Source organism: Pipistrellus kuhlii, unplaced genomic scaffold (genome assembly GCF_014108245.1).
Source record: "Pipistrellus kuhlii isolate mPipKuh1 unplaced genomic scaffold, mPipKuh1.p scaffold_m20_p_4, whole genome shotgun sequence".
NCBI lineage: Eukaryota > Metazoa > Chordata > Mammalia > Chiroptera > Vespertilionidae > Pipistrellus > Pipistrellus kuhlii.
Window position 1 is genome coordinate 89,018,731 of NW_023425540.1, and position 13,039 is coordinate 89,031,769.

The following is a 13,039-nucleotide window of genomic DNA, read 5'->3' on the forward strand; positions in this document are numbered from 1 at the left end:
CCATTATGTGTTTTTTCACCTACTGGGGTTATCTTGGTTGCTTTCCACTTTTTGCAGTTATGATTAAATTGCTATAAACATTTATGTGGACTTAAGTTTTAACACATCTGGATAAATACTTTAAGAGACAATTGATGGATCATATGGTAAGAGTATTTTTTGCTTTGTAAGAAACTGCCAAACTGTCTTCCAAAGTGTCTGCATGATTTTGCATTCCCATCAGCAGCAAATGAGAGTTCCTGTTGCTCCACATCCTCCTTAGCATTTAGTATCTTCATTTAAAAAGAAGTTAGCTATTCTAGTAGGTGTGTAATTGTAACACATGGTTGTTTAAATTTACAGTTCTCTAATGAGATGTGATGTTAAGCATTTAAAAGATATATTTTTATTGATTTCAGAGAGAAACATCAATGATGAGACTAATTGATTGGGTGCCTTCTGCATACCCCCAACTGGGGATCAAGCTCTCAACCTGAGCATGTGTCCTTGATCAGAATTGAACCCAGGATCTTTCAGTCCACAGGTTGATGCCCTATCGATTGAGCTAAACCAGCTAGGGCAAGCATTTTTTATATGTTCATTTTTCATCTGTGTATCTTTTTAAACTGGGTTGCTTCTTTTCTTATTTTTGAATTTTAAGTGTTTTTGTATATTTTGGATATAAATTGTTTCTCAGATGTGTGCTTTGCAAATATTTTCTCCCTGTCTGTGGCTTGTCTTTTCATTTTCTTAACAATATCTTTTGCAGAGCAGAAGTTTTTAATTTTAATCAAGCCCAATTTATTAATATTTCTTTCATAGATCATACTTTTGATGTTGTAACTAAATAGTCATTGCCAAATGCTAGATCACCTAGATTTTCTCCTAAATTATTTTCTAGATGTATTATAGGTTTGCTTTTTATAATTAGGTCTGTGATCCATTTTGAGTTAATATTTAAAAATATATATTTATTGATTTCAGAGAGTAAGGGAGAGAGATAGAAACATCAATGATGAGAGAGAATCATTGATTGGCTGCCTCCTGCATGCTCCCTACTGGGGAGGGGGCCAGCCCACAACCCATGCATGTGCTCTTGGCCAGAATCAAACCTGGGACCCTTAGTCCACAGGCCAACACTCTAACCACTGTGCCAAACTGGCTAGGTTGATTTAATTTTTATGAAAGGTGTAAAGTCTAAGTCTAGATTTATTTTTTTGCATGTGGATGTCCATTTGTTCTAGTAACATTTGTTGAAAAAACTATTGTCTTTGCTCCTTTGTCAAAGATCAGTTGACTATATGGGATCTATTTCTGGGCTTTCTTTTCTACTCATTTAATCTGTTTAGACTATTCTTAGGCCAGTACCACATTGTCTTGATTGCTGTTGCTTAGAGCAAATTCAGGTAGCATCAATTCTCTAACTTTGTTCTTCTCCTTTAATGTTGAGTTGACTACTGTGCGTCTTTTGCAAGTCCATATAAACTTTAGAATCAGTTTGTTAATATCCACAATATAACTTGGAATTTTCATTGGGAATGCATTGAATCTGTAGTTTAAGTTGGGAAGAACTAACATCTTGACAATATTGAGTCTTCCTGTCTATGAACATGGACTATCTCTCTCTCCATTTATTTAGTTACTAGAGGTCTGGTGCACAAAATTTGTGCACGGGGTGGGGGAATGTCCCTCAGCCAAGCCTGTACCCTCTCCAATCTGGGGTCCCCCTCGAGGGATGTTCGACTAAATGGGCAGTCAGACATCCTCTCACAATCCAGGACTGCTGGCTCCCAACTGTTCGCCTGCCTGCCTTCCTGATTGCCCCTGACTGCTTCTGCTCGCCAGCCTCATCACCCCCTAACCACTCCCCTGCCAGCCTGTTTGCCCCCAACTTCCCTCCTCTGCTGGCCTGGTCACCCCTAACTGGCCTCCCCTGCAGGGTTGATTGACCCCAACTGCCCTCCCTTATAGGCCTGGTCCCTCTTAACTACCCTCCCTTGCAGGCCTGGTGCCTCCCAACTGCCCTCCCCTGCTGGCCATCTTGTGGTGGCCATCTTGTGTCCACATAAGGGCAGCCATCTTTGACCATATGGGGTCAGCTATTGTTTTTTGGAGTGATGGTCAATCTGCATATTACCCTTTTATTAGATAGGATTTGATTTTTTTCATGAGAGTTCTATGGTATTCCTGATATAGATCCTGTACATTTTGTTAGATTGATAGCTAAGTATTTCAATATTTTAGGTGCTATTGTAAATGGTATTATGCTTTTAATTTAAAATTCCAGTTGTTCATTTCAGGTTCATTGTTCAAAATATGAAAGTATAAATCCATATTGATTGAAACAAAGTGGAACCATTCCAAAATTTAAAAAGGAAAAGCTAATCAACCCCCGCAACCTCTCGCCCTGGTACTCATCTTTAACGCATAGCTTGTGCTAGTTGACATCTTTCTCCTTGCTCAGCAAACTTGCAAAACCTATAAATACATGGTTAGACAAATAGGGAACTTTGTTTCCTTTTACCACAGTAGGATTGCACCATGCCATGTTATTCTGCATCTTCCTTTTAACACTTCAGAATTTATCATGACTGGCCCAGGCAGATAGCTCAGTTGGTTGGAGCATTGTCCTGTTCACTAAAAAGGTTGTAGGTTGGGTTTCCTGTCAGAGCACATACCTAGGTTGCAGGTTCGATCCTGGACAAGGGCCACCCATATGGGAGGCAGCTGATTGATATTTCTCTCACATCAGTATTTCCCTTCCTCTCTCAAATCAATAAAAATAAAGAACTTGCCAAAACCGGTTTGGCTCAGTGGTAGAGCGTCGGTCTGCGGACTGAGGGGTCCCGGGTTCGATTCTGGTCAAGGGCATGTACATTGGTTGCGGGCACATACCCAGTAGGGGATGTGCAAGAGGCAGCTGATAGATGATTCTCTCTCGTCGATGTTTCTAACTCTCTATCCCTCTCTCTTCCTCTCTGTAAAAAATCAATAAAATATATTTAAAAAAAAAAAAAAAGTGCCTCCCTTTAAAAAAAAAAAAAAAAATGTGTAAGCTCGCCTAAATCGGTTTGGCTCAGTGGATAGAGCGTCGGCCTGCAGACTGAAGGGTCCCAGGTTCGATTCCGGACAAGGGCGTGTACCTTGGTTGTGGGCACATTCCCAGTAGGGGGTGTGCAGGAGGCAGCTGATCGATGTTTCTAGCTTTCTATCCCTCTTTCTCTTCTCTGTAAAAACTCAATAAAATATATATTTTTAAAAAAGATATGTAAGCTCATCATCTTGGTTAGACATCAAATTTTTAAAGTGTAGAAATGACATTGTTCCGTGAGCCCCTCTGGGCCAGCACTGGACACGTGTAGTAGCTGATAGCCTAGAGTTTTGTTTGGGTCTGTGAAGGGGACATGGTGATAACACTGCCTCATGAGGTGGTTGGAAAGATGGGGAGATCCTGCATGTAACTTAGGAAATGTGAACTTTTTTTTTTATAATATATATTTTATTGATTTTTTACAGAGAGGAAGGGCGAGAGATAGAGAGATAGAAACGTCGATGAGAGAGAAGCATTGACCAGCTGCCTCTTGCACACCCACTACCGGGGATGTGCCCGCAAACAATGTACATGCCCTTGCCTGGAATCAAACCTGGGACCCTTCAGTCCTCAGACCGACGCTCTACCACTGAGCCAAACCAGTTTCGGCAGGAAATGTGAACTCTTGTCAGTGAGTTCTCTATTGTGAATGATTAAGGCAGGAAAAGGAGCGAACCAGCCTGCGGAGGGGTCTCCTAGTGCTGAATGCCAGCCCTGTATCCTGAGGAGTGGGACCATCAGAGCCTGGGATCCAGGAGACAGGCTGGCCCCCAGGGACCCAGCCCACCCTAATTGCACTCATGTTGCTTCCTCTTTGCTTTTCCAGGACAAGCAGCTGAGGATCTTTGACCCCAGAGCAAAGCCTGAGGCCTCCCAGGTGAGTTGTGTGAGCAGCGGGGCTCGGTTGAGACCCCAGTGGCTCCAACATGAACAGGCAGGGGCAGGTTCAGTTTCCTGGTTGACAGATTCTACCACACCCCATACTCCTGGCCAAGGCCCATTGGGTGGGTGTGGGTCACCTCAGAGGTGGGCTCCAGCTCTTTCCGAGAAGCATATTCTAGGTCCTGGCAGGGTCTGGCTTTGATCTCAGGGTGGGCACAGTCAGGCTGCCCACAGGCCTTCGCTGGAGGTGTCCTGTGGCTTCAGGAAAATAATTTGAGATTCCAGCTTCCTCTCCTTCTTTAAGACCCTCATCCCCACCCACCCTTCCTGGCATGGCCAGCAGAGGCTAGCCCCAGAGGAACCAAAAGTCCCAGTGCTGCCATCTGCACCCCTAAGTCTTTGTCCAGGGTCTGTGGGCTGTGCCAGGGGCCTGCCAGATCTGAGGGACACAGTAATGAGCCTGTTAGATTTTGTCAATAGACGTGCATGAGGTGTGTGTGGCCCTATGAGTTCTGAGTGGGGAGGCTGGCCCCTAGGAAGGCTATAGGCATTGAGCCACTTCAGAGTCGTTCCTTCATTCTATTATATAGCAGCTTGCTGCCAAGCTTGGAAAGTCTGTGGTGAACCAGACACACAGGGGTACTTGCCCGGGGCTTCTCTTGCTGACACAGTTGAGTGCTTCCCTGAGGAAATGGCTCGGAGCTGAGGCCTGAGTGGTGCAAAGGGGACAACCAGCCAGAGGTGGGACGAGCTCGTTCCAGGAGTGAGGGCCACAGAGGAGAGCGGGGGCCCATGGTGAAGGGCCTCTCACCTTTGCTGTAGGAAGCCATTAGAGAATTTTAAGCACACATGAGTGGATTTACATTGTGTAAAAGATTTTTTAAAAAGATGAGGGGGTTTGTACTTTTAAAAGGATTTTTCTAGAAGCTGAGGAGACTTCTCCCTGGGAAAGGTAAAGTTCAAGGCCCTGATGCCAGCTCTGGAGAAACTCTCCTGCGAAGCCCCAGTCTCATTACAGATGTCCTGGTCTCCATTTCTGGAGCTTGTTTCCCCACCTAAGTGGAGGAAAGGATAATCTACCAGCTTAAACCCAACCAGCTATGGGCCCTGGCACCCCCCCCTCCCCCACACACACACAGGTGTGCCCACACAATCCCCTTCACTAGCCATTTGCAACTTTTTGCCCAAGGCCATCCAGTCAGTCCCGCTTCTGGCTGGCTGAAGACCAAAAGGAGGACAGGCCCTGACAGGGGAACCAAGCTGGGCAGGAGTGGTTTTAGCACTCCTGCCCCCAGGCCGTGCCTCTGTGGCTGGTGGGGAGAGCTGAATCTGAGTCTTAGGGCAGTGAGGGTGTGAGCAGTAAGCTTCACACTGTAGTAGTTTTCTGTAGCTAGTCTCCAAGCTTTTGCCTGGAAAAAGGGTCCCAGGCTCAGCTTGAAAGAGGAGTCTGAAGCCCTGTTCCCCCGGCTTTCTCAGGTTGCCCTCTGCTATCCAAGGTTTTGGGGAGCAGTGTGTGGCACCCCCATTCTTGACCTGACTGGGCATTGACGGCTTCCCTGGCCTGAATGTTTTCTTCCTTTCCTTTGTCTTCCTCCTTCTTTTCCACCTCCTCCTTTTCATCTCCTTCTCATCCTTTTCCAGCAAGGAGGGGAGGGTAATGGTGCTGAGGTAGAGATTCAGTGGCTGTTGTCCAAGGGGTTCCAAGTTCCTAGAAGGGGGAGGGAGAAGATCTGGTTTTGGAGGGAGCCCCCCTAAAGGGGCTTCTCAGGGAGGAAACCTGGGAAGAGCGTGGGTGGCTCCCACCCACTCCCTGCTGCTGGGACAGTGCCTGTGCTGGTGTGGGGGCAGCGGGCCTGGAATGCTGCCTGTGCATGGCCCTGCCCCCCTACTTCCGCCCAGGGCATCTGGCCCACACCTGGCTTCTATTAGGAAAACTGCTGCTGGCGGCCAGGCTTGGTGTGAGCCGAGGGGCCAGCTCTAGGGAGAGGCCTTCTGGGAGCACCATCTCCTGAGATCCTCTTTCCCCACTAGAGGGCAGCGTTTGCTGGAGCAGGGCGTCAGGGAAGGAAATCGCCCTTCGTCCAGCTTCTGTCCTCCCTGCTCCAGTGGCTGTCCCCACAGCCTGGAAGCTGGCTGGGGAGGTCTGGGAGGCCTTCCTCCGCTGTCTTTTTTGGACCCTGTATCTGGCTTGGAGCAGGGGATGCTTGGGCATCCCCCTCCTATTCGCATGCCCTATTTTGTTTTTAGATTATACTTATTATGTCCCAGGCCTTTGGCATGAGCCACCTCCTTCCACCCACCACTGCCTTCCACCCCTATGACTAGCCTATGAAGCCTGCCCTTTGATCATTTCTCCCCCAAGATCACACAGCTGAGTAACAGGCAGGCGTGGTCTGGGAGCCCCTGGACCCCTCTGCTGTCCCTTCCCTATGCCAGAGCCCAGTGTGGGTGTCTGAGTCTCGGAGTAGTGAGGCTTTAGTACCCTGTCAGGGAGTAGGGCTGGGACAAGCCCTCTCACCTCTGGTGTGGGCAGGTGGACCTGTACCTTGTGTGTTGGACAGGCCTGGGAGAAGGGCACCTAGAGCCCAATACTGAGCCTAGCTCTGGAGGAGCATAGGTGAATGGGGTGGGTGTCTTACCACTGGAGAAGGTCCTCTCACCTGGGGAGGGAGCCCAGGTCAACTCCTCCAGCTGCCCTGCCCCATACAGGAAGTGTTATGGCAGCAGCAGAGGGATTTGGCTGCCCTGCAGCCAGAATGCTATGTTCCTGGTGCCCCTCTACTGCCTGGTCTCAGCCCCTCCTTTTCTCTTATGGAGCCATGTGTGAGTGAAACATGAGGGCATGGGGGACTTTTCCACAAGAAGAGGACTTCCCTCTTCTGTCCCCTGTGAGAGGGAAACCCCAAGGCCTGGCCTGCAGGCTTGGGATTACCACCAGTGGCTTCCCCCTGGGCCTCCTTTTATAGGGCTGGAGCTTGGCTTGCAGGATGCCTGGGTCCCAGCTGCAGCCTCCCTGCTGCCCCAGGAGATGAGGCTCTGAGGATCTGGAAAGAAGGCTCCTCTTCCCCGAGTCTCACTGAGGTCCTTGAAGAACTTGGTTTTTTTTGTTTGTTTGTTTGTTTTGTTTTCTTTCTTTTAATAGACCTCAGAGAGGAAAGGGAGAGGGAGAAAGAGACAGAAACATCAATGATGAGAATCATTGATCATGCCCCACACTGAGGACAGAGCCTGCAACCCAGACATGTGCCCTGACTGGGAATCAAACCATGACCTCCCGGTTCATATGTCGACACTCAACCCCACTGAGCCAAGCTGGCCTGGTGAACTTGCTATTTTTGAAAATGAAAGTCACACCCATGATCAGGAGATAGAGGAGAGGGGAGGGGGGTCAGTGGCCTTCCCTTCCCCACCCATGGCCCCTGGGAAGACTGAACTGGGTGTACCCACAGTGGGCACTCTGCACTCAGCCTAAGCTCTTACCTTGTCTTCACTTCTTGGTTTGGAGACTAGAAGGTGCAAGTGGAAAGCTGCAGGGCAAGCTGCAGGGGCCTGTTTCCTCCAGTGGGAGTTTGTTCAAGGACATTTGTTGGATATCCAAGGTGGCCCAGATGCAGCCAGGACCCTGGGCTTTTTGTGACCCAGGCTCTGCTGCCTTCTAGCTGTGGCTCTGTCTCCTCGCCTGTCTTTACCTCAGGTTCCTCTTGCAGATAGAGAGCAATAACCATGGACTTAGCCCACAGCGGCAAGGGGCTCAAATAACCAACAGGTGACTTGGGGCAGGTAGCTTCTGCTCTCTGGGCTTCTGGTTTCTCCATGTGTACATAGGAAGGTGGGAGTTCAGGCCAAAGTATGTTCCAACCCCAACCTGTGCCTCTGAATGAAAAACCACTCGGTCACTGCCTGGGGACCCTGCTGACTGGTTGTCACGTCTTCTCCCTTGCTCCCACCCATCCACTCTCTGCACTGGCCCTTTGCTTTCCTAGGCCCCCTGCACTTCTGGCAGACTCACACCCGCTGATCCTTCATGTCTTAACTCAAATGTTACCTTAAATCTATTTCTCTCTTTATGCTCTTTAAAAAGGTTTTTTGTTGTTGTTGTTATTGTTTTGTGTTTTTTTACAGAGAGGAATGGAGAGGGAGTGAGAGATAGAAACATCAATAATGAGAGAGAATGATCCACTGGCTGTCTCCTGCACACCCCCCACTGGGGATTGATCCTGAAACCTGGGCAGGTGATATGACCGGGAATCCAACCATGACTCTTGGTTTATAGGTGGATAATCAACTGCTGGGCCACACTGGCTGGACTCAATTATCCTCTTATTGTACTCTATGTTTTAGAATAATGCCCATTAGACCCTGAGCACACTTCACCACTATTAACACTCCTTCAAACTTCCCTCCAGAGAAGTCCCACGATGGTGCTCATTTTACAGATAAGAAAACTGAGGCACAGAGACATTGAGTATCTCATACTGGGATGACGCCCTCAGTGGCCGGGCAGGGTTTTCACCCAGGCAGTCTGACTCCAAATTTTGCAACCTTAACCTCCACCTTTCCTTTTTTGTGGCATTTGTAATAACATATGGTGATATAGTTTATTTGGTTCACATCTGTCTCCTGACTTGTGTATGCTATGAGTTTGGAGGTCTTTTCTGTTCACCATGACCCAGTACCTACTGTAGTGTGCAGCTCAAATGCTTGTATTGAGGAAAAAATTAGCAGAACTACTTCGCCCAAGTACATGACTTCATCTGAGTCCTGTTTGGTCTTCATCAGCTCCTAGCATAGTGCCTGTCCTTTGAGAGGCTTCTCATGTGTATTGAATGAATGGAGTTCAGATGCGTTGTGAGCCATCCGGTTTGCTGCTTAAACATGGGGTATTTGCATGCTGTTGAGAGGACCAGAGCCCATGTGACACTTCTGACCTACTCTCTAGGGCGTTGGGGATAAGGGTGACCTTCACCCTGACCCCACAGCTCCTTTTGTGTGGAGAGGGGTGTGAGTTAATGGTTCTCAGGCTCTAGCCTTGACTTCTCTGTGCCGGCTGTGGCTGGGTGGGAAATAAGCAGTGAGAAAAGCCCCTTGAATGACGCTAAGCTGTTTCCGATGGTCTCCCACGCTGGGGTCTGCCTCTGCAGGCTGGGGAGGGGGCTGTGGGCCAGCTCCTTACAGGCTGCCTCCCTCCCTCATTCATTCCCAAGGAGATCGTGGGAAGCTTGGAGGAAGCTGGCCACAGTTTGGGGTGAGCTATTTTTGGTAACAGGGTCTTTTGTCTCAGGCTCTAGAGGCCAGGGTGACTGGGAGGGAGCTGTTTGCATTTCCTCTGGCCTCTTGGACTCCCCCCCCCATCTGGGCCCAGGGGACAGGGTTGCATATGGTATGAACCCAAGCCTCTCCTTCCTGGGTCCCAGTGAGCCTTCCAGCTGGCAGCTCTAGCACCATGGGAGGGCGAAGAGGGGCACTGCTGTGCCTCTCCAAGGACATTCCACAGAGCCTGGCACCAGGCCCTCTCCCCGGCCCCCTGGCAGCAACGGGAGGCAGCAGTAATTCTAGTAATCCCTTGATTTGCACAGCGCTTTGCAACAGGCCTGTTTCTCTCACATATAGTCTCAGTTGATCCTCTCGACAGCCCTGGATAGTAGGCGGGCTGGGCAACATGAGCCCATGCATAAGTGAGAAAAATGAAATTCCTCACAGGGCACACAGGTCCCCAGAACCTGGGGATGGGGACAAGCAGCTGAGTGCTACCTCCAAGACACCTGCAGGGGCAATGGCATGCTACCCTTCTGAGTCGCTGTAGCAAGGGGGCCTGATAGTGAGCAGGACAGCCTGACAATTCCCTTACGAGGAGAGAGACTGAGCCCGATGTGGGTGCAGGTCTGCTCTTTAGGTGCAGCACTGCCTTTAGCTGGGGTCCATCCTGTAGTGATCTGAGACTTCCCCAGTCTCTAACCAGCTCCCAGGGGGCCCCGACCTGGCCTCTCCTCTGCTCTGTTAGGCTGTCAGGCTAGTGGCCCTTGGGTGGTTCAGTTTTCTCTCCTGCCTCCTGCAGAGCACACAGGCCCATGAGAACAGCAAGGATGGCCGGCTGGCGTGGACAGGCACCCAGGAGCACCTTGTGTCCACTGGATTCAACCAGGTAGGGCTCCTTGAAGGTGAGCAGGGACTCATACCAAGAGATCAGGGATGAGGCTCATTGGGAGGCAGGGGCCGCAGGCTAGCTTCAGGCCTGTCCATATATAGCCCTGAGTGCAGCCGGGTCTCAGAGCCCCAGGGGACCAACTGCCGCTGAAAACTGGTAGATTCCATTTGTAATAGCTAAGCCTGACCCTGGGAACTGTGGCAGCTCCCCCAGGGACCAGAGTCCATGCAGGGAAACGCCCCTGTCCTTTGTCACCTAAGAGTTCTTAAAGGGGCAGGACCTGAAAACCCAAATATCTCCCTTCCAGGCATGCTTCCCCCCCTACCACCACTGCCTTCTAAGCTCTTTCTGGGGCAAGTTCCTCTGTGCCAAGCTGTGTCCCTGGGCACTGGGTTCCTGGGGAGCCCTGGGGTTGACAGACGACCTCTGAGCCTCTCTCTCTGTCCCCTCCCCACAGATGCGTGAACATGAAGTGAAGCTGTGGGACACCCGACACTTCTCCAGTGCCCTCACCTCCCTCACCCTGGACACCTCACCGGGGTAGGAGCAGCCAGCCTGCTGGCATGGACTGGGGATGGGGTGGGGCAAGGACCCAGACGATGTCTTGATTCCAAACCTGTGAATGGGCACCAATGCTAAGGGCTCCTATGTGCCATGGCAGGGCCATCTGCAGAGTACAGAGCCCAATTCAGCTATAAGGGCTTTAACCTGGCTCAGATCCTGTCACAGAGATGGCTCATCACCAGAGCAGTCAGGGGGTGTCTGAGGAGCCCTCTGAAGCTTCACCATCAGGGGATGGTGAGGCAGCCCAGAGAGGGTGAATTAACCCAACTGACCCATCTCACATGGCATTTAGTCATGCGGCAGACTTTTGGCCTGGGGACTCAGGTTGGTGTATTTTGGCATTGGGGGAGGAGACTATGACCTGGCGGATGTGTGGCTGGTCGACATGAGAATGCACTTGATTTTGCTATGGGTGTTTTGGGGGGCTGAGGGCCTAGGACACCTAAAGCTACAATAGCCAGGTAGACTTGGGATGGATGTGGGGACAGATGAGCTGGCAGGTTTGGAAGCACAAAGAGCAGAGGGAGGCAGGCCTTGAACTTGTGGGCTTTATGAGGCCTCCTCAGCCCTGGCTACATGCCCATCCCTTCTAGTCCTTGGTGAGGGGTACGCAAATGCACCTCATCCTTCCATCCTCACAAGAGGTGTGCAGGAGGATGTGTGGTGGTGCCCATGGGGCTCTGGGCTAAGCCCACTCTGTGCAGAGATGGCTCAGGGTCACTGCGGCTCACTGAGTGCTGAGGAGTGAGCCGTCTCTTCAGTCTACATGGACCAGGTACAGCTGGGGAAAGAGGCTTAGGAGTGTGGGAGACTAGCTGAATTGGGATGGGAGGAGGCAGGGACCTGGCCCGTGTTCCAAAGCCTTAGCCTTGTTCAGCTATGACTCTCGGAGAGGCTTGCTGGGACCCCCAGCACCACCACCAGGCAGAGGCCTGCAAAGGTCAAAGCATAGAGAGGCCTTGGTCCTTGGATATCCCGTCAGCCACACCCTCTTCTGTTTCACAACTGGGAAAACTGAGTCACAGAGAGCGCTGTGACGCCTCCAAGTTCCAGGAGCAGCAAGGGCTGTGTCTGGGCTCTGAGTGCCAGGGTATTCCTGGTGAGTTTTCAGCGAAGGGATAAAGGTCAGGATGACATTGACCCTCCACTCCCATCCTCTGTCACAGCCCCTGGAGAGGCTAAAAAGCTTTGCAAATAAGGAGGATGAGGCTGAGCGAGCTCCGGTGCCTTCCTTGGAATTGGGTGTGAGGCTTTTGCCTGCTCTGGGCCCTGGGGATTCAGGGGAGTCACTAGGGTCCACATGCACTGGAGGAAATGGAGCTTCCTGGGCTCTTTGCTTCATTTCCAGCATCCCCTCCTCTGGTGCGGATTCTGTACTGGCTTCTTGTCATCTTTGCTTCCCCTGGTCAGACAGCCCCTTCCCTATAGGCCCGCCCCCAGCAGGAGGAGGGAGCTGGTCAACCTGGAAAAGGGACCCAGCACTAGCCATTAAATGCTCCCTACCCACCACTTCCTGCCTTTCAGGCTCTACCATTGGCCTGTGAGGGGTCACCCTCCCCCTGAAGAGCAGCCCCACCCTACCCAGCCCTAGCATAGCCTCTGGAGGAGTTAACCGATGCCCAAACTCCACAGTACCATTGGCCAAGGCTGACCCTGTAATTACAGAAGTTAAGAATAGCCTTGTAGGGCCAGTGAGGCCTGGAATTTCTCAAATTACTCCCAGATGAGCCAGCCAGGCCAGTCTCCTGCCCCCTGCGTCCCCAGGTCCTGGCCCCTGCCTCCACACCGGGCCCACACCCTTGGCAGAGGAATTGGGACTCTCCAGTCCTCTTCAAAACTGGTGGACAACAGGGATGCATGCCAGTCTCCAGGTTGGCCTGAGAGGTGGCAGGTCCCCTGCCCCCCCAGGTTTCCTGGAAGCTAGAATCCTATACTGCCCTCCTGGGGTGTGGGAGCTGCTCAGTGAACTGGACTGGAGATGAAATACATGGCCATAGGCCTCCACTGGATGCCCTCGATTTCTTCACTGTTTACATATGTTCCATCTCAATTTAGGCAGAATGGTATATGTTCTTTTTTTTTTTTTTTAAATATATTTTATTGATTTTACACAGAGAGGAATTAAGAGATAGAGAGTTAGAAACGTCGATGAGAGAGAGTCATCAACCAGCTGCCTCTTACACACACACCCACTGGGGATGTGCCCGCAACCAAGGTACGTGTCCTTGACCGGAATCGAACCCGGGACCTTTCAGTCTTCAGGCCGACACTCTCCACTGAGCCAAACCGGTTTCAGCATGGTATATGTTCTTAGAAGAGCAAGAGGGGTCCAGGGATCAGGCACACAGTCTTCCCCAGCCTCTTCAAGGGAGAACCCA

The 13,039-nt window shown here is 50.7% G+C and overlaps 1 protein-coding gene across 5 annotated transcripts in view; it reads left to right on the forward strand.

Moving 5' to 3' along the window:
• Positions 1-13,039, forward strand: part of LOC118703344 (coronin-7) — a 63,962-nt gene that overhangs the window by 22,737 nt on the left and 28,186 nt on the right. For all 5 annotated transcript variants that reach the window (XR_004982997.1, XM_045571324.1, XM_045571323.1 and 2 more), the window contains 3 exons: positions 3,897-3,947; positions 10,008-10,094; positions 10,555-10,637. Coding sequence is in view for 4 of the 5 variants with exons in the window: in XM_045571324.1 (XP_045427280.1) it covers positions 3,897-3,947; positions 10,008-10,094; positions 10,555-10,637 (221 nt within the window). In the remaining variant the exon portion in view is untranslated. The remainder of the gene's footprint in view (positions 1-3,896; positions 3,948-10,007; positions 10,095-10,554; positions 10,638-13,039) is intronic.